Genomic DNA, 26,077 nt, shown 5'->3' on the forward strand with positions numbered 1-26,077 from the left:
GAACTTGGCCCTCGCTAGCTGAGGCCAAGCCTTGAGAGCATTGAATATCGCTCTCAGTTCCAGAATATTTATCGGTAGAAGAGATTCTTCCCGAGACCAAAGACCCTGAGCTTTCAGGGATCCCCAGACCGCGCCCCAGCCCATCAGACTGGCGTCGGTCGTGACAATGACCCACTCTGGTCTGCGGAATGTCATCCCTTGTGACAGGTTGTCCAGGGACAGCCACCAACGGAGTGAGTCTCTGGTCCTCTGATTTACTTGTATCTTCGGAGACAAGTCTGTATAATCCCCATTCCACTGACTGAGCATGCACAGTTGTAATGGTCTTAGATGAATGCGCGCAAAAGGAACTATGTCCATTGCCGCTACCATCAACCCGATCACTTCCATGCACTGAGCTATGGAAGGAAGAGGAACGGAATGAAGTATCCGACAAGAGTCTAGAAGCTTTGTTTTTCTGGCCTCTGTCAGAAATATCCTCATTTCTAAGGAGTCTATTATTGTTCCCAAGAAGGGAACCCTTGTCGACGGAGATAGAGAACTCTTTTCCACGTTCACTTTCCATCCGTGAGATCTGAGAAAGGCCAGGACTATGTCCGTGTGAGCCTTTGCTTGAGGAAGGGACGACGCTTGAATCAGAATGTCGTCCAAATAAGGTACTACAGCAATGCCCCTTGGTCTTAGCACAGCTAGAAGGGACCCTAGTACCTTTGTGAAAATCCTTGGAGCAGTGGCTAATCCGAAAGGAAGCGCCACGAACTGGTAATGCTTGTCCAGGAATGCGAACCTTAGGAACCGATGATGTTCCTTGTGGATAGGAATATGTAGATACGCATCCTTTAAATCCACCGTGGTCATGAATTGACCTTCCTGGATGGAAGGAAGAATAGTTCGAATGGTTTCCATCTTGAACGATGGAACCCTGAGAAACTTGTTTAAGATCTTGAGATCTAAGATTGGTCTGAACGTTCCCTCTTTTTTGGGAACTATGAACAGATTGGAGTAGAACCCCATCCCTTGTTCTCTTAATGGAACAGGATGAATCACTCCCATTTTTAACAGGTCTTCTACACAATGTAAGAATGCCTGTCTTTTTATGTGGTCTGAAGACAACTGAGACCTGTGGAACCTCCCCCTTGGGGGAAGCCCCTTGAATTCCAGAAGATAACCTTGGGAGACTATTTCTAGCGCCCAAGGATCCAGAACATCTCTTGCCCAAGCCTGAGCGAAGAGAGAGAGTCTGCCCCCCACCAGATCCGGTCCCGGATCGGGGGCCAACATTTCATGCTGTCTTGGTAGCAGTGGCAGGTTTCTTGGCCTGCTTTCCCTTGTTCCAGCCTTGCATTGGTCTCCAAGCTGGCTTGGCTTGAGAAGTATTACCCTCTTGCTTAGAGGACGTAGCACTTTGGGCTGGTCCGTTTCTACGAAAGGGACGAAAATTAGGTTTATTTTTGGCCTTGAAAGGCCGATCCTGAGGAAGGGCGTGGCCCTTACCCCCAGTGATATCAGAGATAATCTCTTTCAAGTCAGGGCCAAACAGCGTTTTCCCCTTGAAAGGAATGTTAAGTAGCTTGTTCTTGGAAGACGCATCAGCTGACCAAGATTTCAACCAAAGCGCTCTGCGCGCCACAATAGCAAACCCAGAATTCTTAGCCGCTAACCTAGCCAATTGCAAAGTGGCGTCTAGGGTGAAAGAATTAGCCAATTTGAGAGCATTGATTCTGTCCATAATCTCCTCATAAGGAGGAGAATCACTATCGACCGCCTTTACCAGCTCATCGAACCAGAAACACGCGGCTGTAGCGACAGGGACAATGCATGAAATTGGTTGTAGAAGGTAACCCTGCTGAACAAACATCTTTTTAAGTAAACCTTCTAATTTTTTATCCATAGGATCTTTGAAAGCACAACTATCTTCTATGGGTATAGTGGTGCGTTTGTTTAAAGTGGAAACCGCTCCCTCGACCTTGGGGACTGTCTGCCATAAGTCCTTTCTGGGGTCGACCATAGGAAACAATTTTTTAAATATGGGGGGAGGGACGAAAGGAATACCGGGCCTTTCCCATTCTTTATTTACAATGTCCGCCACCCGCTTGGGTATAGGAAAAGCTTCTGGGAGCCCCGGGACCTCTAGGAACTTGTCCATTTTACATAGTTTCTCTGGGATGACCAACTTGTCACAATCATCCAGAGTGGATAATACCTCCTTAAGCAGAATGCGGAGATGTTCCAACTTAAATTTAAACGTAATCACATCAGGTTCAGCTTGTTGAGAAATGTTCCCTGAATCAGTAATTTCTCCCTCAGACAAAACCTCCCTGGCCCCATCAGACTGGTTTAGGGGCCCTTCAGAACCATTATTATCAGCGTCGTCATGCTCTTCAGTATCTAAAACAGAGCAGTCGCGCTTACGCTGATAAGTGTGCATTTTGGCTAAAATGTTTTTGACAGAATTATCCATTACAGCCGTTAATTGTTGCATAGTAAGGAGTATTGGCGCGCTAGATGTACTAGGGGCCTCCTGAGTGGGCAAGACTCGTGTAGACGAAGGAGGGAATGATGCAGTACCATGCTTACTCCCCTCACTTGAGGAATCATCTTGGGCATCATTGTCATTGTCACATAAATCACATTTATTTAAATGAATAGGAATTCTGGCTTCCCCACATTCAGAACACAGTCTATCTGGTAGTTCAGACATGTTAAACAGGCATAAACTTGATAACAAAGTACAAAAAACGTTTTAAAATAAAACCGTTACTGTCACTTTAAATTTTAAACTGAACACACTTTATTACTGCAATTGCGAAAAAACATGAAGGAATTGTTCAAAATTCACCAAATTTTCACCACAGTGTCTTAAAGCCTTAAAAGTATTGCACACCAAATTTGGAAGCTTTAACCCTTAAAATAACGGAACCGGAGCCGTTTTGAACTTTAACCCCTTTACAGTCCCTGGTATCTGCTTTGCTGAGACCTAACCAAGCCCAAAGGGGAATACGATACCAAATGACGCCTTCAGAAAGTCTTTTCTAAGTATCAGAGCTCCTCTCACATGCGACTGCATGCCATGCCTCTCAAAAACAAGTGCGCAACACCGGCGCGAAAATGAGGCTCTGCCTATGCTTTGGGAAAGCCCCTAAAGAATAAGGTGTCTAAAACAGTGCCTGCCGATATTATTATATCAAAATACCCAAATAAAATGATTCCTCAAGGCTAAATATGTGTTAATAATGAATCGATTTAGCCCAGAAAAAGTCTACAGTCTTAATAAGCCCTTGTGAAGCCCTTATTTACGATCGTAATAAACATGGCTTACCGGATCCCATAGGGAAAATGACAGCTTCCAGCATTACATCGTCTTGTTAGAATGTGTCATACCTCAAGCAGCAAGAGACTGCTCACTGTTCCCCCAACTGAAGTTAATTGCTCTCAACAGTCCTGTGTGGAACAGCCATGGATTTTAGTGACGGTTGCTAAAATCATTTTCCTCATACAAACAGAAATCTTCATCTCTTTTCTGTTTCTGAGTAAATAGTACATACCAGCACTATTTCAAAATAACAAACTCTTGATTGAATAATAAAAACTACAGTTAAACACTAAAAAACTCTAAGCCATCTCCGTGGAGATGTTGCCTGTACAACGGCAAAGAGAATGACTGGGGTAGGCGGAGCCTAGGAGGGATCATGTGACCAGCTTTGCTGGGCTCTTTGCCATTTCCTGTTGGGGAAGAGAATATCCCACAAGTAAGGATGACGCCGTGGACCGGACACACCTATGTTGGAGAAATAAAGGTACTTTCAATATGAAGTTTTTTATACTTTATGACTGAAAGTCCCTTTTATTTGTAGCACTGGTACATCCTAGAGTTTCAAAAAGCTAGGATTTTATATCACTTTAATAGAACAACTAGAATTGCCATTAGAAAAGGAGGTATCGACAGAAGCAGAAACATTCTAGTTGTTCATATTTCATGTTCACATGAGTGTGAATGGCCTGGAGGCGCTCAGCTCAGTATAAATTTGCTTCGAATAAAGGAACTTTTAGCATGAATTATTTTATACTTCATGACTGAAAGTACCCTTTATTTGTAGCACTGGTAAATCCAAGCATTTCAAGAACTCTAGGATTTGCCATCACTTTAACTGTCAGAACCTTCACTGTCTTAAGAGGAAAAAAACTCATCTCATATAAAGCGCTCAAGAAAGCGGGGCATAATAACATGAAGTAGCCTTGGTACATAGTAAAAAGGTGCAGACTATAGATAGTTTATATGTGCACGGTGTAAAAATAACTCAGCTTTTTAGCTCTGTATTCCCACAGCATAGAAGCAAAGGGCAATTGAGGACTTCTACTGAAGGTACTCTTACCAGGCTCCAGACCGAGGCTTAATCCAGCTCATCCCGCTCACGAGGAACGAATCAGATCACGTCTTCCTTACACACCGTCTAATCACTGGCGTGTGAGGAAGTGGTGATCCAATAACCACTGTAATGACATCATTCACAAAAATTTATTATATCAAACTCAAAGTTGAATCCCTTTGTTGTTTCGGTGAGCCGAATGCTAAGTAAACAAACACCATGCAAAGGAAATCCTCACTTCAGCCTGTCTAGCCGGGCTGCCAAGCGAAATGCAAACACATGCAGGGGTGCACTGACTGACAGACAGACAGTCAATAGGCACACAAAAAAGAGGATGGTCTGCACTCCAGGATAAAAAAAAAAAAATCAAACCTTTATTGGCATATAAAAATGATACAGGTTAAAACACGCATCTTACGCTTTTTGGCATTCAGCCTTAGTCATAGATGCTCATACACACATTTAATTAATTATATATTTAAAACCAAAGCCTGTACATCATTGGTTAAAAAAGGTCACATGATACATACAGGCCCATTTATCAAAGGGCTTGCGGACCTGATCCGACACTGCGGATCAGGTCCGCAAGACCTCGCTAAATGCGGAGAGCAATACGCTCTCTGCATTTAACATTGCACCAGCAGCTCACAAGAGCTGCTGGTGCAACGCCGCCCCCTGCTGACTCGCGGCCAATCGGCCGCCAGCAGGCAGCTGTCAATCAACCCGATCGTATTCGATCGGGTTGATGTCCGGCGATTCCTGTCCGCCTGTTCAGAGCAGGCGGACAGGGTTATGGAGCAGCGGTCTTTAGACCGCTGCTTCATAAGTTGTGTTTCTGGCAAGTCTGAAGACTCGCCAGAAACATGGCCCTTCAAGCTCCGTATGGAGCTTGATAAATGGGCCTGCAAGTGTGCAACAATTCTTAAAGTGGTACATTCAAATGCATGGTAAGGCACAGTACAAATCCAAACTAAAAAATTTGTGACATATTATTATCAAAACTGATTTGTTAATTTCTTTCTATATATGACAATTTGCTTTGTACTGAATTCTCCCTTGAAGTGCAATTGATCTTTTCCATCATTGTATCAAAACACACTTATTATTCATCAAATAGATAGGTATTAATGCCAATACCCAACTGTTTATCATTAACAGAGAAAGCCATTATATGAAACTAATGCAGAACGCACCAAAGAGAGAGACTGGATAATAACTAAATGAAACTAAAAACACATGGGCACACTGACATCATTCACAAAAATTTATTATATCAAACTCAAAGTTGAATCCCTTTGGTGTCCTAGTTTCAAATGTAAGAATCCATAAAGTCTCCTGTTTAAATAACAATTTGATGCAATCACTCCCACGCTCTGAAGTATAATTGTTTGCCACAATTTTCTATCTAAAAGAGGTAACATTACATTGATGTACTTTAATGAAATGTTTTGCCAATAGTGAAATAGCATCCAGCTTTTTTATATCTAGAAAATGTTCTCTGATCCTATCACGTGCCTCACGGGTAGTACACCCTAAGTTTTGCGCTAAACCAGGTGCAAAACTATCGGCAAAAAAGTTGCGTTATTTCAATCTCCATAGCGCTGCCATTACTGAAAAGCCTCCTTGTGCGTGTGATATGGTGGCGTTAAGCTCCAAGGGCAGATTTGATGTGCTCGTGCACGCTTTACCCTATAGACATCAATGGGGAGAGAGTGTTAGAAAAAAAACCTAACACCTGAAGTGCGGAATGAAAAATCTCCGTAACGCAACCCCATTGATATCTAAGGGGAAAAAAGCTACGTTTAAACCTATAAACCCATAAACCCATAAACCCCTAGTTTAAACACCCCTAATCCGCCGCCCCAGACATTGCCGGCACCTAAATAAAGTTATTAACTCCTAATACGCCGCTCCCAACATCGCCGACACTAATAAAAGCTATTAACCCCTACTCTGCCGCTCCCCGACATTGTTGCGCACTAAATAAAATGATTAACCCCTAAACCTCCGGCCTCCCATATCGCCGCTACTAAATAAACCTATTAAACCCTAAACCTCTGGCCCCCACATTAAATAAACCGATTAGCCCCTAAACCGCCAGCCCACCCTACATCACAAAACACTAAATTAAACTATTAACCCCTAAACCTAACACCCCCTAACTTTAAATTAAAATTACAATATAACTATATTTAAATAAATAAAAACTTATCTGTGAAATAAAAATAAACCTAACATTAAACTATAAATTATTCTGACATAACTATTCTAATAAAATTAAAAAATACTACGAATTGAAAAATCTAAATTACAAGTTTAAAAAAACCTAACACTATCAAAACATTTTTTAAAAATCTAAAATTACAAAAAAACAGAATTTATGCTTACCTGATAAATTACTTTCTCCAACGGTGTGTCCGGTCCACGGCGTCATCCTTACTTGTGGGAATATCTCTTCCCCAACAGGAAATGGCAAAGAGTCCCAGCAAAGCTGGCCATATAGTCCCTCCTAGGCTCCGCCCACCCCAGTCATTCGACCGACGGACAGGAGGAAAATATATAGGAGAAACCATATGGTACCGTGGTGACTGTAGTTAGAGAAAATAATTCATCAGACCTGATTAAAAAACCAGGGTGGGCCATGGACCGGACACACCGTTGGAGAAAGTAATTTATCAGGTAAGCATAAATTCTGTTTTCTCCAACATTGGTGTGTCCGGTCCACGGCGTCATCCTTACTTGTGGGAACCAATACCAAAGCTTTAGGACACGGATGAAGGGAGGGAGCAAATCAGGTCACCTAAACGGAAGGCACCACAGCTTGCAAAACCTTTCTCCCAAAAATAGCCTCCGAAGAAGCAAAAGTATCAAATTTGTAAAATTTGGCAAAAGTGTGCAGTGAAGACCAAGTCACATATCTGGTCAACAGAAGCCTCGTTCTTGAAGGCCCATGTGGAAGCTACAGCCCTAGTGGAGTGAGCTGTAATTCTTTCAGGAGGCTGCCGTCCGGCAGTCTCGTAAGCCAATCGGATGATGCTTTTAAGCCAAAAGGAAAGAGAGGTAGAAGTCGCTTTTTGACCTCTCCTTTTACCAGAATAGACAACAAACAAAGAAGATGTTTGTCTAAAATCTTTTGTAGCCTCTAAATAGAATTTTAGAGCACGGACTACGTCCAAATTGTGTAACAAACGTTCCTTCTTTGAAACTGGATTCGGACATAAAGAAGGAACAACTATCTCCTGGTTAATATTCTTGTTAGAAACAACCTTTGGAAGAAAACCAGGCTTAGTACGCAAAACCACCTTATCTGCATGGAACACCAGATAAGGCGGAGAACACTGCAAAGCAGATAACTCAGAAACTCTTCTAGCAGAAGAAATAGCAACTAAAAACAAAACTTTCCAAGATAGTAACTTAATATCTATGGAATGTAAAGGTTCAAACGGAACCCCTTGAAGAACTGAAAGAACTAGATTTAGACTCCAGGGAGGAGTCAAAGGTCTGTAAACAGGCTTGATCCTAACCAGAGCCTGAACAAATACTTGAACATCTGGCACAGCTGCCAGTCTTTTGTGTAGTAAGATAGATAAAGCAGAGATCTGTCCCTTTAGAGAACTTGCAGATAATCCTTTCTCCAAACCTTCTTGTAGAAAGGAGAGAATCTTAGGGATTTTTATCTTATTCCATGGGAATCCTTTGGATTCACACCAACAGATATATTTTTTCCATATCTTATGGTAAATCTTTCTAGTTACTGGTTTTCTGGCCTGAACCAGAGTATCTATCACAGAATCTGAAAACCCACGCTTTGAAAGAATCAAGCGTTCAATCTCCAAGCCGTCAGCTGGAGGGAGACCAGATTTGGATGTTCGAATGGACCCTGAATAAGAAGGTCCTGTCTCAAAGGTAGCTTCCATGGTGGAACCGATGACATATTCACCAGGTCTGCATACCAAGTCCTGCGTGGCCACGCAGGAGCTATCAAGATCACCGAGGCCCTCTCCTGTTTGATCCTGGCTACCAGCCTGGTAATGAGAGGAAACGGTGGAAACACATAAGCTAGGTTGAAGGTCCAAGGTGCTACTAGTGCATCTACTAGAGTCGCCTTGGAATCCCTGGATCTGGACCCGTAACACGGAACCTTGAAGTTCTGACGAGACGCCATCAGATCCATGTCTGGAATGCCCCATAATTGAGTCAGTTGGGCAAAGATCTCCGGATGGAGTTCCCACTCCCCTGAATGGAAAGTCTGACGACTCAGATAATCCGCTTCCCAGTTTTCCACACCTGGGATGTGGATCGCAGATAGATGGCAGGGGTGTTCCTCCGCCCATTGTATTATTTTGGTCACTTCTTTCATCGCCAGGGAACTCCTTGTTCCCCCCTGATGATTGATATACGCAACAGTCGTCATGTTGTCTGATTGGAATCTTATGAATCTGGCCTTTGCTAGTTGAGGCCAAGCCCTGAGAGCATTGAAAATCGCTCTTAGTTCCAGAATGTTTATCGGGAGAAGAGACTCTTCCCGAGACCATAGTCCCTGAGTCTTCAGGGATTCCCAGACCGCGCCCCAGCCCACTAGACTGGCGTTGGTCGTGACAATGACCCACTCTGGTCTGCGGAAGCTCATTCCCTTGGATAGATGGTCCAGGGTCAGCCACCAACGGAGTGAATCTCTGGTCTTCTGATCTACTTGAATCATTGGAGACAAGTCTGTATAGTCCCCATTCCACTGTTTGAGCATGCACAGTTGTAATGGTCTTAGATGAATTCGTGCAAAAGGAACTATGTCCATTGCTGCAACCATCAACCCTACTACTTCCATGCACTGAGCTATGGAAGGACGAGGAACAGAATGAAGAACTTGACAAGCGCTTAGAAGCTTTGATTTTCTGACCTCTGTCAGAAAAATCCTCATTTCTAAGGAATCTATTATTGTTCCCAAGAAGGGAACTCTTGTTGACGGAGACAGAGAACTTTTTTCTACGTTCACCTTCCATCCGTGTGATCTGAGAAAGGCCAGAACAATGTCTGTATGAGCCTTTGCTTTTGACAGGGACGACGCTTGTATTAGAATGTCGTCCAGGTATGGTACTACTGCAATGCCCCTCGGTCTTAGAACCGCTAGAAGGGACCCGAGTACCTTTGTGAAAATCCTTGGAGCAGTGGCTAACCCGAATGGGAGGGCCACAAACTGGTAATGTTTGTCCAGAAAGGCGAACCTTAGGAACTGATGATGTTCTTTGTGGATAGGAATATGTAGGTACGCATCCTTTAGATCCACGGTAGTCATAAATTGACCTTCCTGGATAGTGGGTAGAATCGTTCGAATGGTTTCCATTTTGAACGATGGTACCCTGAGAAATTTGTTTAGGATCTTCAGATCCAAAATTGGTCTGAATGTTCCCTCTTTTTTGGGAACTACGAACAGATTTGAATAAAATCCCATTCCCTGTTCTTTTATTGGGACAGGGTTTATCACTCCCATTTTTAACAGGTCTTCTACACAATGTAAGAACGCCTGTCTCTTTAATTGGTTTAAGGATAAGTGAGACATGTGGAACCTTCCCCTTGGGGGTAGTTCCCTGAATTCCAGAAGATAACCCTGAGAAACTATTTCTAGTGCCCAGGGATCCTGAACATCTCTTGCCCAAGCCTGAGCAAAGAGAGAGAGTCTGCCCCCTACTAGATCCGATCCCGGATCGGGGGCTACTCCTTCATGCTGTCTTGTTAGCAGCAGCAGGCTTCTTGACCTGCTTACCCTTGTTCCAGCCCTGCATAGGTTTCCAGGCTGGTTTGGGCTGTGAGGCATTACCCTCTTGCTTAGAGGATGCAGAATTAGAGGCCGGTCCGTTCCTGAAATTGCGAAAGGAACGAAAATTAGACTTATTCTTGGCCTTGAACGGCCTATCTTGTGGAAGGGCGTGGCCCTTTCCCCCAGTGATGTCTGAGATAATCTCTTTCAATTCTGGTCCAAAAAGAGTTTTACCTTTGAAAGGGATGTTAAGCAATTTTGTCTTGGATGATACATCCGCTGACCAAGACTTTAGCCAAAGCGCTCTACGCGCCACAATTGCAAACCCTGAATTTTTCGCCGCTAATTTAGCTAATTGCAAGGCGGCATCTAAAATAAAAGAGTTAGCCAACTTAAGTGCGTGAACTCTGTCCATAACCTCCTCATATGGAGTCTCTCTACCGAGCGACTTTTCTAGTTCCTCGAACCAGAACCACGCTGCAGTAGTGACAGGAACAATGCACGAAATGGGTTGTAGAAGGTAACCTTGCTGTACAAAAATCTTTTTAAGCAAACCTTCCAATTTTTTATCCATAGGATCTTTGAAAGCACAACTATCCTCGATAGGAATAGTAGTGCGCTTGTTTAAAGTAGAAACTGCCCCCTCGACCTTAGGGACTGTCTGCCATAAGTCCTTTCTGGGGTCGACCATAGGAAATAATTTCTTAAATATAGGAGGGGGAACAAAAGGTATGCCGGGCTTCTCCCACTCCTTATTCACTATGTCCGCCACCCGCTTGGGTATAGGAAAAGCGTCGGGGTGCACCAGAACCTCTAGGAACTTGTCCATTTTGCATAATTTCTCTGGAATGACCAAGTTGTCACAATCATCCAGAGTAGATAACACCTCCTTAAGCAGTGCGCGGAGATGTTCTAATTTAAATTTAAATGTCACAACATCAGGTTCAGCTTGTTGAGAAATTTTTCCTGAATCTGAAATTTCCCCATCTGACAAAACCTCCCTCATGGCCACTTCAGATTGGTGTGAGGGTATGACAGAACAATTATCATCAGCGCCCTCCTGCTCTTCAGTGTTTAAGACAGAGCAATTGCGCTTTCTCTGATATGCAGGCATTTTGGATAAAATATTTGCTATGAAGTTATCCATTACAGCCGTCAATTGTTGCATGGTAATAAGCATTGGCCCGCTAGATGTACTAGGGGCCTCCTGCGTGGGCAAAACTGGTGTAGACACAGTAGGAGATGATGTAGTATCATGTCTACTCCCCTCATCTGAGGAATCATCTTGGGCAATTTCATTATCTGTGGCAGTACTGTCCTTACTTTGTTTGGACGCTGTGGCACAATTATCACACAAATTTAAATGGGGAGACACATTGGCTTTCATACATATAGAACATAGCTTATCCGAAGGCACAGACATGTTAAACAGGCTTAAACTTGTTAATAAAGCACAAAAACCGTTTAAAAGAAAACCGTTACTGTCTCTTTAAATTTTAAACAGAAAACACTTTATTACTGAATATGTGAAAAACTATGAAGGAATTGTTAAAAAATTACCAAAATTTCACCACAGTGTCTTAAAGCATTAAGAGTATTGCACACCAAATGTCAGAGCTTTAACCCTTAAAATAACGGAACCGGAGCCGTTTACAAATTTAACCCCTATACAGTCCCAGCTACAGCTTTTGCTGAGATCTAACCAAGCCCAGAGGGGAATACGATACCAAATGACGCCTTCTAGAAACTTTTCCAGCTATTTTCAGGTCCTCACACATGCATCTGCATGTCTTGCTCTCAAAAACAACTGCACAGTAATGGCGCGAAAATGAGGCTCAGCCTACAACTGGGAAGGCCCTCTCTGACTGGAAAAGGTGTCTAACATAGTGCCTGCCGTTAAAAAACGTTCCCCAAGCTTATAAATGTGAAATATCATCATAAGCATGTATAAAATGCCCAAATAAAGCAATCGATTTAGCCCATAAAAGTGTCTACCAGTTTTATAGCCCATATTAAGCCCTTTATTCTGTTTGAGACTAAGAAAATGGCTTACCTATCCCCATGAGGGGAAAAATGACAGCCTTCCAGCATTACACAGTCTTGTTAGAAATATGGCTAGTCATACCTTAAGCAGAAAAGTCTGCTAACTGTTTCCCCCAACTGAAGTTTCTTCATCTCAACAGTCCTATGTGGAAACAGCAATCGATTTTAGTTACTATCTGCTAAAATCATCTTCCTCTCACAAACAGAAATCTTCATCTTTTTCTGTTTCAGAGTAAATAGTACATACCAGCACTATTTTAAAATAACAAACACTTGATAGAAGAATAAAAAACTACATTTAAACACCAAAAACTCTTAACCATCTCCGTGGAGATGTTGCCTGTGCAACGGCAAAGAGAATGACTGGGGTGGGCGGAGCCTAGGAGGGACTATATGGCCAGCTTTGCTGGGACTCTTTGCCATTTCCTGTTGGGGAAGAGATATTCCCACAAGTAAGGATGACGCCGTGGACCGGACACACCAATGTTGGAGAAATAATAAACACTAAATTACGAAAAATAAAAAACACTAAGCTTACAAAAAATAATAAATGAAATGATCAAAAATAAAAACAATTACACAATCTAATAGCCCTATACAAATAAAAAATCCCTCTAACCTACAATAAACTACTAATAGCAATTAAAAGGGCCTTTTGTAGGGCATTGCCCTAGGTTAAACAGCTCTTTTACCTATAAAAAAATACAAAGTCCCGACAGTAAAACCCACCACCCAACCAACCTCTCAGGAACCATGAGTAGATTTAATGGGGTTAGTGTTAGTTTTAGATTAGGGCTTTGGGCAATTGTAAAAGAGCAGTGAAAAAGAGCTGAATGCCCTTTTAAGGGCAATGCCCATACAAATGCCCCTTTAGGGGCAATGGTTAGCTTAGGTTTTTTATTTTGGGGGGTTGGTTGGGTGGTGGGTTTTACTGTTGGGGGGACTTTGTATTTTTTTTTTTTTTAAGATTAGGGCTTTGGGCAATTGTAAAAGAGCTGAATGCCATTTTAAGGGCAGTGAAAAAGAGCTGAATGCCCATTAAATGGGTAGCTTAGGTTTTTTTTAAAGTTAGGTTTTTTATTTTGGGGGGTTGGTTGGGTGGTGGGTTTTACTGTTTTTTTTTTACAGGTAAAAGCGCTGTTTAACTTAGGGCAGTGTCCTACAAAAGGCCCTTTTAAGGGCTATTGGTAGTTTATTGTAGGCTAGGGTTTTTTTTTTATTTTGGAGGGCTTCTTATTTTTATAGGGCTATTAGATTAGGTGTAATTGTTTTTATTTTTGTAATCTTAGTGTTTTTTATTTTTCATAATTTAGTGCTGATTATTTTTTGTAATTTTAGATTTTAAATTTTTTTTCGTTGTGTTAGGTTTTTTAAATTTGTAATTTAGATTTTTTATTGGTAGTTTATTTTATTTTATTATAATAGTTATGTTAGGTTAATTTATTTAGGGTTTTTTTAACTTCACAGGTAAGTTTTTATTTATTTTAAGATAGTTATATTGTAACTTTAATTTAAAGTTAGGGGGTGTTAGGTTTAGGGGTTAATAGTTTAATTTAGTGTTTTGCGATGTGGGGGGCTGGCAGTTTATGGTAAATAGGTTTATTTAGTGGAGGCGATGTGGGAGGTCGGAGGTTTAAGGGTTAATATCTTTATTTAGTAGTGGCGATGTGGGAGGCCGGAGGTTTAGGGGTTAATAACTTATTATAGTATTTAGGGGTTAATATATTTAAATAGCGTTATCGATGTGGGTGGGCGGCAGATTAGGGTTTAATAGGTTTATTTAATAGTCGCGATGGGATGGGCAGCAGATTAGGTGTTAATAGGTTTAATATAGTGTTTGCAATGCGGGAGGGTGGAGGTTTAACGGTTAATAGGTAGTTTATGGGTGTTAGTGTACTTTAGTTATGAGTTTTGCAAAACATTTTTGTTACCCACAATCCATAACTACTGGTCTCAGATGGTGGTATGGATCGTGTCGGCAGGGCAGCCACTAGAAATTTTGGGGCCCCTGACTTGTTTTACCAGCTGAAGAGTAAAAAAACAATGTTAAACTATTCCTTTAAGTTTATTTTTGACTATGAGCTAGCTGGTTTTGCTCTTTGGAACCAAAGAGCTTGCAGGTGTATCAATTCTCCTTAAATTGTCACTTTTTATATACACACATACACACAAAGCCTCCTTATGTTATCTGTGTCTGTATACTTAGAGAGAACAACTGACAATGAATAGTTGAGCTTTCCATACAAAATACTTAAAGTAAATGTCAACATTCTCGAATGAAAGCCCTGTTTTTAAAAATACTATTAAAAAAATCTTACAACTTTGTCTCTCATTACAAAGCAAGAGGACAATATTATTTCTCCAAATTGTTTTAAAAAGTTTGGTTCCAAACTTGTAGCACTAATACATATAGAGATAAAAATGATATAAATACACAACATAATATAGCTAACTTCCTTTCTATTTTTTGGGAAAAATCTATTTGCACCATGTTTAAGCCATGTAATACAAGTTCCACTCTCCACTTCGCACCAATTTTGACGCAATACTTTTCGCACCAATTATGATACAAACTCCTAAACAACTCACACACACTAGTGAATTTTTCAACCACTTTTGATTGGAATATGCATAATCACATGATTTAAGACATCAGCCAATCTGTTTCAAATATACATTCTAAACTGTCACTAACGATTTAAATTGCTCGATACTTGTGTCATTGATCACTCATCAGAACTTGTAAGTGCCATTTGTTACATTGTGTATTATACTTTGAAAGTATGTATATGTGAAATTAGTATTAAAGATAAACATTGATGCTGACATTAGGACACACAGTGTAATATTTTAGACAATGATTTTAAAATTTGAATTGATGTTTGATTCAATATAATCTTAAACTGATAGCTCAAAGGGATAGCCCACCTAACATTAAACTATCATGATTCAGATACAGCAGAAATTAAAATCACCTCTTTACTGTCATGCTATTTTCAGTGTATTTCTTCCTTCTTCTGAATTTATTTTTCAGTAAGAAATGTAATTTTATATGCCAGCCCCTTTTATAACACCTGTGTATGGGTGGTTTTTAAAACTAGATTGCAATCAGGAGGGGTTACACAGGTTTAGAGAGAAAACTGGCCCAGCTCTTAAAATATCCATTGATTGCAAATAAATACATATGATACCCTGATTACATGCTATATTCGCAATTATTCCTGCTCAGAATGGTAATAAATGTACACTATATGCATATAGTGGTATAAATAAACACAGATATATGACAGACAGCATTGTTTAGAACAAAAAAAGGAACTTAGGGACATGTAAATATGTTTGCAAATATATATATATATACACAAGTATGTGCAAAGATATATGTACAAATTCTAGAATTAATAATCATTTATAAAAAAAAACATGAGATAAAAGCATATCATGACTTCTAGAAATACAAATACACATTGATTTATGTGAAAGTATCATATAACAAATAAATATAAAAATAACTTTCTATGAGATATTGTTTGTTGAGGTATAAATCTATTTCTTGGACATCAACAGATGAAAAGTAAAAGATTAGCTTTAGAGAAATGCACACATACACACAAAGCATAGAACAACTGACAATGAATAGTTGAGCTTTTCCATACAAAATACTTAAAGTAAATGTCAACTTTCACGAATGAAAGCCCTGTTTTTAAAAATACTATTAAAAACAGGGGCACTTTCATTCATGAAAGTTTACATTGAAGCCATTTTTTTAAAAATATTTACCCTTTCTTCCTAGCAAGCGTGAAACACTGGAGCAGTGATTCCTCCGCCTCCAAGTCGTCTCTTCTTACGTCAGAAATGACGAATCCGGCTTCCTCCAATAACAGCTTCCCCCTAGAGCAAATATTGCCTGAGGCCACGCCGTGATTGGAGGAAGCCAGATTCGTCATTTCTGAAGTAAGAAGAGACATCCTGGGGGTGGAGGAATCGCTGCTCCGGTGTTCCGCGCTTGCTAGGAATAAAAGGTAAGTATTTTAAAAGAACGGCTTCAATGTAAACTTGAATAAAAGTGCCCCTGTTTTTAACAGTATTTTTAAAAACAGGGCTTTCATTCGTGAAAGTTGACATTCACTTTAAGCATTGAACTATTCAGTATAAGTGACGATACAACAGGCAAAAGTAGCTATTTCAAATGACAAAATAAATCTAAATAAGTAATTTGCTATATACTCCAGCAGGTAAAATAGATCATTGGGAACACATTAAAAGGAGACATTTCTACAGTACACGGTTTAAAACAAATGCAAACAGGTGGATAAGCTGATCTCTCTCTCTCACTGTGTTACTGGTGGGCAATGGCATTACAAAAACTATCCACAATTTGACTAATAAAATGACTAATGTTTATTTAAGATATGAAACGATGGCCATACAAATGTTGAAAGAAAACTCAATAATGCCCATAATCCATCATACATAAGTAAAATATTCATAATTTTAAAATTATCCCGCAATCTCAATCCGACGCAGATCGATGCTTGCGTCATTACAGATGTTTCGAAGTCTCATTTGACTTTATTTGACCATTTTCCCAATGTATCAAACATTTAATAGGTACACTCACGTCTATTCCGACGCAGTGTACCTAGTTTTCAATCCACCACCCTTGAGGCCGCAGATGCCATAGAAATCAATGGGAGTCTGAAAACACAGAAAGCTTATGTTCGATGTTGCAAGAGAATGAAGTATTACATAATAAAAGTAAAATAGAAACTTTATTAAAATTGTATACCCTTTCTAAATCAAATCACCTGTGTAGGGGTGGTTTTTAAAACTAGATTGCAATCAGGAGGGGTTACACAGGTACAGAGAGAAAACTGGCCCAGCTCTTAAAATATCCATTGATTGCAAATAAATACATATGATACCCTGATTACATGTTATATTTGCAATTACTCCTGCTCAGAATAATAATACATTTACACTATATACATATAGTGGTATAAACACAGAGATATGACAGACAACATTGCTTAGAACAAAAAAAAGGAACTTAGGGACATGTAAATATGTTTGCAAAAGATTTCTGACATAACACACGCGCACACACACACACATATATATATATATATATATATATATATATATATACACAAGTATGTGCAAAGATATATGTACAAATTCTAGCATTAATAATCATTTATAAAAAAAAAAACATGAGATAAAAGCATATCATGACTTCTAGAAATAGATTAGCTTTAGAGAAATGTGTTTGTTCATGGACAGTAATGAAATGGTATAAATAAAGTTGGGAAAACCCTGGATAACCGCGACATCAATGACTGTTAGTTAACAACAGTCCGATGCTCATTGCGCCATACTTGACGCGTGTGTTTTTGACGTTTTTTATAAATAAGGGGATCGTATGTGGATCTGCGTCAGTGATGTCTGGCAAGCGTATTAATGCCGGCGAATGCACTGAGATTGACGTTTTGATAAATATCCCCCTATGACTTTAATCAGTAGCTGTATTAATTGTTATGCAACTGATGGTTAAAGCCTAAAAGAAATTTCATAAATCTGCACAAAGTGTGAGTGTTTTTTTTTAATTATGTATTTTTTTACTTGTGTATATGTGTGCAGTTTATAAAAGGGTCTTAATGGCTTTAACCAGCAGTTGTATAACATTTAACACAGCTAGTGATTAAAGTCACTAAGACACTTTTAAAAGAGAGTGTAAGCCTATAGCATCTAGCAGTAACATAAATGTGTCACCCACAGTGAGTCAGAGAATAACAAAACCCAATGACCTGCACATTTATCAAATCCAGTAAACTGCATTTCCATAGCATATTACAGTTTGCATTTATAAAATATAAGAAAAATAAATGAATACAAATACATACTAGTCTAATCCAGTATGGTGTGTTCTTAAAGGGCCATAATACCCAAATGTTTAAACACTTGAAAGTGATGCAGTATAGCTGTAAAAAGCTGACTAGAAAATATCACCTGAACATCTCTATGTAAAAAAGAAAAATATTTTACCTCAAAAGTTCCTCAGTAGCCACCTCCCATTGTAAAGGATTTCTAAGCAGCATATTAGTTTGTCTGTCCTGGGACAGCTGAAAGGATGAGCCTCGTGAACTCTCATATTATTTCACCAATCAGGTAAAGGAAGCTTACTATGAAATCTCATGAGAGTTAAGTGAAATCTCATGAGATCACAGTAAGAGTTCATGACCTCAGCACTGCTGATGCCGATTGGCTGCTGTTCATTTCTTCATTTTTATTTTTTTTTACCTGCAGTTGGGATCAGCTGAGTATAACTTTTTTACACAGAACTTACTCTGCTGAGGTGAGGAGATTGTGAGGTAAAATATCTTCCTTTTTTACATAGAGATGCTCAGTTGATATTTTCCTGTCAGCTTTTTACAGTTATACTGCATCAGTTTCAAGTGATTTAGCATATGAGTATTATGTCCCTATAAGCAATAGCCTAACTTTCATAAAATTGTTCTAGTTCTATTCATCTTAAAACTTATCCCTCTCTCATACAAGTTTCAATTAAAGCCACCAGTTGCAGTGTAACATTAAACACTCTTTTTATTTTAGTATAAAAAAAAAGGGAAGAGAAAGATTAGAAGTGGCCAAAACAAGCAACTGTTAAACAAGGGCATAGACCGAATTGTTAAAAACATAGATCTAACCATATTTCAGAGCAACATATTTACAGCAATAAAACAGGCACCGTAGTTCAAACCTGGTGGGAACCCTAGCTGCTTCTGCTGTGCCAGGAGCGCTCTTCCTGCTCTCTCAATCCTTATCTCTAAAATGAGGTATGTGTGCATATAAGTGTAAAATTTTAAAATGTTTTACTTCAGATCTCAAGTCGTGCTAAATATTCTAATGCAGTAGCTTTCAACTTGTAATACCAGCGCTATTTAGCGCAGACACAATATCCATTGAAAGTCTAATTGTGCTAGAATCAGACCATTTCTAATGGTACAAATCTAATCTTGCATAGGTTAACTCACCTTTTCTTCAGTCCACACAAAGATTTGATTCCAAAGTCTCGCCTCTAAAAAGCTTTCCACCTACAAAAACATAGAAAAGCAAATGTATTTTGACTGCAGAAAAAAATCTAAAAAGTATGCTTAAGTGGTAAATTAAACATTTTTTGTGATGGTGAGAGTCCATGAGCCATCACATGTTGGACTAAAGTCCAAGCTAATAGGAGGAGGCAAAACACCCAAAATAACACACTTAACCCTCTCACTTTGCCACAATCGCTCAGTCATACATATAGCCAAGAGAAAGGGGAAAGTTAGAAGAGTAGGAAAGATAAAGCAGGGTGACGTGCAAACTGGTACTGCTGTTGTTGTACTAAGAGAAGGGCAGGTCTCGTGAACTATCGCCATCATGAAATAAATTAATTTATCAGGTTAGAAATTTTTTTCTTTTTCTTTTATAAAATGGTGAGAGTCCATGAGCTATCACATGTGGGATCCTATAATGAAGCGTGCCTATGTGCCTCAAGTATGCTTTGCAAATCAAAACTTTAAAGGAGCATGACACCCATATTTTTTCTTTCATGATTTAAAAAGAGCATGCAATTTTAAACAACTTTCCAATTTACAGCTATTATCTAATTTGCTTCATTTTCTTAATATCCTCTGCTGAAAAGCATATCTAGATAGGCTTAGTAGCTGCTGATTGGTGGCTGCACATAGATACCTTGTGTGATTGGCTCACCCATGTGCATTGCTATTTCTTCAACACAGGATATTTAAAAAAGGTAGCAAATTAGATAATAGAAGTAAATTGGAATGTTGTTTAGAATTGTATTCTCTATCTGAATCATGAAAGACAAATTTTGGGTTTAGTGTCCCTTTAAGCCAAGCTGCCATTGTAATTGCTATAGCTTTCTGTCCCTTGAGCAGACCAGAAAAATGCATAAACAAGAATGAAAAATGTGTAAATTCTTTTGTGGCTTGAAGATAAAATCTCAATGCATTAACTACATATGAGTTATGGAGTAATTTCTCTTTAGCATTCTTAAAGGGCCAGTAAACCCACTAAATAATGTTATATAATTCTGCACATAGTGCAGAATTATATAACATTAGCCTAGCGCCAGCTTTCTAAATCAAAGTATTTAATTAATATTTACCTATGAAAACTAATTTTACAGACCGCCGCTCCTTGCTCTACTGAGCGGGTCTGTTTCTTACCTAAGTGCATCTGGGCACGCTGTCTAGTCACAGTAGGCTTGATCGCGTAATTAAACTAAATGTAGCTTGCTGCCATCAAATTGAGAGATTTAAGATCTTGAACAAAGAATGGACCTTGAGAGAGAAGGTCGTTCCTGAGAGGAAGATGCCAAGGAAGATGACATCTCATCTGCGTACCAAATCCTGCAAGGCCATGCCGGAGCAATCAGAATCACTAAGACAATTTCCTGCTTTATCCTGGCTATTACCCTGGATAGTAACCCAAAAGGAGGAAATTTGTAAATCAGATTGAATGACCAGGGAATCACTAGTGCATCTATCAGAGTTGTTTGTTGATCTCAAAATCTCACACAATGCTGAGGTAGTTTGTGATTCAAGTGAGAATCCATTAGATCTATGTCTGATGTGTCCCAAAGATTCACAATCTCGTTAAATACCTCCTGGTTCAAGTTATCAACACCAGGAATGTGTACTGCTGAAATCATGCAGTGATGGTGTTTTGCCCAAGTCAGAATGCGGGCAAACCTCGGTAAGATGCTTTGAATACCGCCTTGGTGATTGATATAAGCCATTGCTGTGACATTCTCTGACTGAAAACTCAGAGAAAAATTCCAGTCTTATAAAAAACAACCCTGGAGAGCCCTGAAGATTGCATGGAGTTCCAAGATGATTGGTAACCTTGCCTCCTTAGGAGACCAAACTCCCTGAACTCTCCAGGTACCACAAACTATGGCTCAACCTGACAAGCTGGCATTCGTGAGGATTACCAGCCAAGTTGGATAAAGAAAGGAGGCCCCTGAATCAAAGATTTTGAGCTTGCTACCAAGTTAGAGTCTTGTCTTGAAGTCTAAAGAGATATTCACATTTGTTGCAATCTCCGTTCCATTGTATCTGCAAATTCCATAAATAGAAACTGGCAAAAGGTAAGGCCTCTGACACCGATACTATGAGACCAACCACTTCCATGCATTAAAGCACTGTAGTAATACGAAATTGTTGGAGAAGGGCACAGACATTATGCAATTTGAGTCTGTGTTGATCTGTGAAAGGTAGTCTCATTGAAGGAAACCCTGGTTTGAGCAGGTAGCCTGCTCTTTGGGAGGTTGATTTCCAACCATGGATATGAAAGAACTGAAGAAATGTGTCTGTATGTTCCTGAGACATCTGGAGAGAGGTAGCCTGTACCAGAATGTCTTCTAGGTAAGGACCTACTGCAGTTCCTTGAACTCTCACTACCGACAAAGGAGCTCTGAGGATCTTTGTGGAGATTCTTGGGGCTATTGCTAGACCAAAAGGGAGAGGAAATATTGGTAAATCCTGTTTAGAAAGGCAAATATCAGGGATTTTGTATGATCCCTGTGGATAAGGATATGTATATGTATATAACTATATAAGTATAGTTACCATATGTTACTATATAAGTATAATGAATATCTTCTTCATTTTGAGTTCTAGAGATTCCTCTAAGCACACTGGATAAGAAGTACATGTCTGGTTTCCTTTATCACCTTTAGGAAGACTTTCCCAGGATTATATTACAAATACATACAGAAAGAGATGCACTCTAACAGGAAGGATCAGACTGATATGCTACAGGTGGATGTACCATTAATTGCAGAGACAAGAAGAAATCTTGCAAGAAAGGGGATAGGCCTGTCAGGCTCTAAGTGTATATTTTGAACAACCCACTGACAATGCCCCTGACGCGCGTTTCACATAACGCTTCTTCAGAACGCGCGTCAGGGGCATTGTTCACGAGGTCATAGTACCTCACTGCTTTTAGCCGCTCGCTCGCTAATATACTTTCTAATAATTATTGAATATATGCGTGTGTGAAATTGGAGCAGACTAACAGTAATACAGTCTCCGATATAGTAGAGACTTTTGTAGATCGTGATATGAACGTTTGAGTGTTATTAGCTAGAGGTAATATTAATAACAGCCTCCGCTATAGAAGAGGCTTACTTCAGCCAGGGGTTATGAGAGTTTCTTACTTCATTAAATTTGTATAACTGATACTCAGCAACACCTTAACCCATATATGTTTGGCAACTAAGGTGGCAACTTGATATTTGTGCTAGGCTCACCTTAATATCACAACTAAAGGAATAGGTTAACTAAAATCTATGATACTGATATATAGGTTATAAAATCTGTGGTACATCACATAAATACCTGTATATACATGCAATGGTAACCCGGCATTAACCAAAGTTATAACAACAGTGCAGCCTAGCATATATCTGTTTATAACTGGGAGACATTAGATATTGGTTTATGTTTTCGGCTGTGCTAATATGTATCAAATATACGAATGTAACCATTAGTGAGCACGCACATACCGGTTAAACCATTGAGAATATTGGGTCACAAAATACCGCATAGGTCAGACCTAAAATACATATTTTTTCTCTGAGCAACATTGCTGAAAGCTCCCAGTCATATTTCAATTTATTTAATTAATCTCTGAGATAATCGAATGTTATTTGGTGTTCACCATTTTTTGCACATATCATCTATATTATCTCTGAACAACATTGCTGAATTTAAGCTTTCAGTTATACTGTAATACAATCAATTTATCTCAGTGATATTAAGTGCTACCTTGTGCTCACCATCAGTGCACAAACCACTTAACCTTATGACACCCTGAATGCTAAAATTATAGACGCTACATATATATATCCTAGCTATCATTTCCCTGTACACACCATCCAAAGGTCTATCATTTACTGTAGAACAGTTATTCTGCACATTATTAATAATTTTAGGAATCTTTTAGCATTTGCTCATATTAGATATCCTTAAGAATTCCATTTGCAGAGATTACTACCTAAATATTATTTCCATTTCCCACGCTATATATTGCATTCTCCTTAATTAAGAAATGAGCTTGAGCTATTTTTAACCAGTGTATGTGTGAATGTTTGTCTGAGTCCTGCTGGACTATATCCTTTGTCTCCTAATAAAGATTTTTTCAGTATGAATGGTTTTCTGAGACAATTTTAACTTCACTCTAAGTTCCAAATTGGATATATGGGGTTCTATTTACTCCCTGACATAGAGCACTGCTCTCTTCTATGAATTACCATCTTGTGCTGATAATTTAAATCAGTGGGTTGTTCAAAATATACACTTAGAGCCTGACAGGCCTATCCCCTTTCTTGCAAGATTTCTTCTTGTCTCTGCAATTAATGGTACATCCATATGTATCCTTCCTGTCTCTCTCTTAAAATTATAGGGCTAATATACTTATAAGTCTTTATCATATATATTTTTTCCCTATAATTTTTTACTTAGTCTTAACCCACTAGCCCTCAGCCCCCCTTTTTCTACTTAATTGTGATATGCTACAGGATATTTAACCTGTGAAAAGGCATAGTGAGCTAAAAGACTACACCCTGAGTGACACTGGCCTTGCGGACAAGCATGGAAGGGTTTCCAGCTTTTGTTCGGTTTCAGTTGGCGGTGGCTCAGTTTCTCAATGCTTCTCATAATGTGGTATTAGGAAGGGTAGGTAACATTGGGTTTCTGATCTTGTTTTCAAATAAAAGTTTTTTTTATACATATTTTATTTATTCAAAACGTTTAGAAACATATACAAGCATGTTCAAACATTAGGATTATTGCTTCTACTGAACTCTACACGTCCACACAAAACATAATAAATTGTGCTGTGTTAGAAAATGCAAAATTCGAGTTAGGCAAAACAAAAACTTTTCTTTTCACCACTATTCTGGGCTTAAAACGAAAAACGTATACATACTGATAGATGCAAACTACATCTAACTCAATTCTGAACAAACACCCCTTATCTAGGAAATGTGTGATATGTTAAGTTTATTAAAGATGCTACTCAATATCTCCATTATTTCTAGAATACTTTGCTAGAATCCCGAATATGTTGTGTCTTTGTGTGCGCCCTATTCAGTAAGAGATGTGGTTGGTTGCCGATTAGATACTCGTCCCTTCAGAGCAGCACCATTCAATAGACCTCTCTGTGTTTGTGACTCCAAAATTAAAAGTGGGACATGATAAATGTCCATTTGATCTACTATTAAATAAGGATAATGTTGAAGTTCTATGGTATTGGTAAGGTAACTAGTGTTAGGCAGTCTTAGATCATAGGTACATGTATAGCTTTCCTCTATTGATGAGTCTTTAACAGAGTCTATTTCATAATCTACACTTGGATTTGGAGAGCAGTGAAAGAGAAAGACAAGGGTTCATGTTTATGTGACTCTGTAAGATATTGTTAAAGATATGGAACTCAAAATGTAAAGTGCTTTAAATGTAAAGATCTATGCAAAATATACTTTTCAACAAATTCCTTCATATTACAAATGTCTCTCATTTTATCATAATTTAAAAATAAAAATTAAATTTTTTAAACCCCCCTGTGGGACTCATTATGTGTGTCCTATCAAGGGGGTCTACCTGGGTAGCAGTTGAGTGCCAAGGACTTGATGATGTGCATGCGTTAGTTGGGCATGTAATTTTCACTGCTGTATTATTGAAGTCTGTATGCGGTTCTGCTGCTGCATATTTGGTAAGAATATTGTTCTCCTAAAAACTAATTCCCCTGGTCTAACAAGCAAATCATTAAATCAAATTATATAAGAAATAAACACCTAGATTACGAGTTTTGCTTTACTGCTTTTAACGCTGAAAAAAATGGCATTTTCAGCGTAATGGCCAGAAACGCATATTACGAGTCGTGTCGGTATAGCTATACCGCAAGCATTTTAACCTGTAACGCAACGTCAATCCCGCACTCAAAAAATTCATTTGCGCGGGATATTCATAGCGCCAGTATTACAGGTTGTGCAATGAGGCTAAAATGCTTGCGTTACAGCCTATACCAACACGATCCATACCGCCATCTGAGAGCGGTAGTTATGAGTTTTGTGTAACAAAAATGTTTCCCAAAACTCATAACTAAACTGTTACAAAGTACACTAACACCAATAAACTACCTATTAACCCTTAAACCACCACCCTCCCGCATCGCAAACACTATATTAAATCTATTAACCCCTAATCTGCCGCCCACCCACATCGCGACTATTCAATAAAGTTATTAACCCCTAATCTGCCGCCCACCCACATCGCCAACACTATTTAAATTAAAAAAACTATTGCCCGCACCGCGACATCGCCGCCACTATAATAAAGTTATTAACCCCTATTCCGCTGCTCCCCGACATCGACACCACTAAATAAAATTATTAACCCCTAAACCTCCGGCCTCCCACATCTCCGCCACTAAATAAACCTATTAACCCCTAAACCGCCGCCCCCACATCACAAAACACTAAATTAAACTATTAACCACTAAACCTAACACCCCCTAACTTTAAATTAAAATTTCAAGATAACTCTATTTAAATAAATAAAAACTTACCTGTTAAATAAAAATAAAACTAACATTAACTTATAAATTAACCTAACATAACTATTCTAATAAAATTTAAAAAACTACCAATTAAAATATCTAAATTACAAATTTAAAAAAACCTAACACTACGAAAAATTTAAAAAATCTAACGGCTAGATTACGAGTTGTGCGTAAGGGTAAAAAAATCAGCGTTAAGAGGTCCTAACACTTTTTTATGCCCGCTGATATTACGAGTCTTGAAGGTTTAGGGTCACCGCACACTTTTTGGGCCTTACCGCAAAAC

The 26,077-nt window shown here is 39.1% G+C and overlaps 1 protein-coding gene across 2 annotated transcripts in view; it reads right to left on the minus strand.

Moving 5' to 3' along the window:
- The window catches only part of LOC128650027 (uncharacterized), a 273,926-nt gene that overhangs the window by 152,287 nt on the left and 95,562 nt on the right, over positions 1-26,077 (minus strand). For both annotated transcript variants that reach the window (XM_053703680.1, XM_053703679.1), the window contains one exon: positions 19,200-19,259. In XM_053703680.1, the coding sequence (XP_053559655.1) occupies positions 19,200-19,259 (60 nt within the window). The remainder of the gene's footprint in view (positions 1-19,199; positions 19,260-26,077) is intronic.

Source organism: Bombina bombina, chromosome 2 (genome assembly GCF_027579735.1).
Source record: "Bombina bombina isolate aBomBom1 chromosome 2, aBomBom1.pri, whole genome shotgun sequence".
NCBI lineage: Eukaryota > Metazoa > Chordata > Amphibia > Anura > Bombinatoridae > Bombina > Bombina bombina.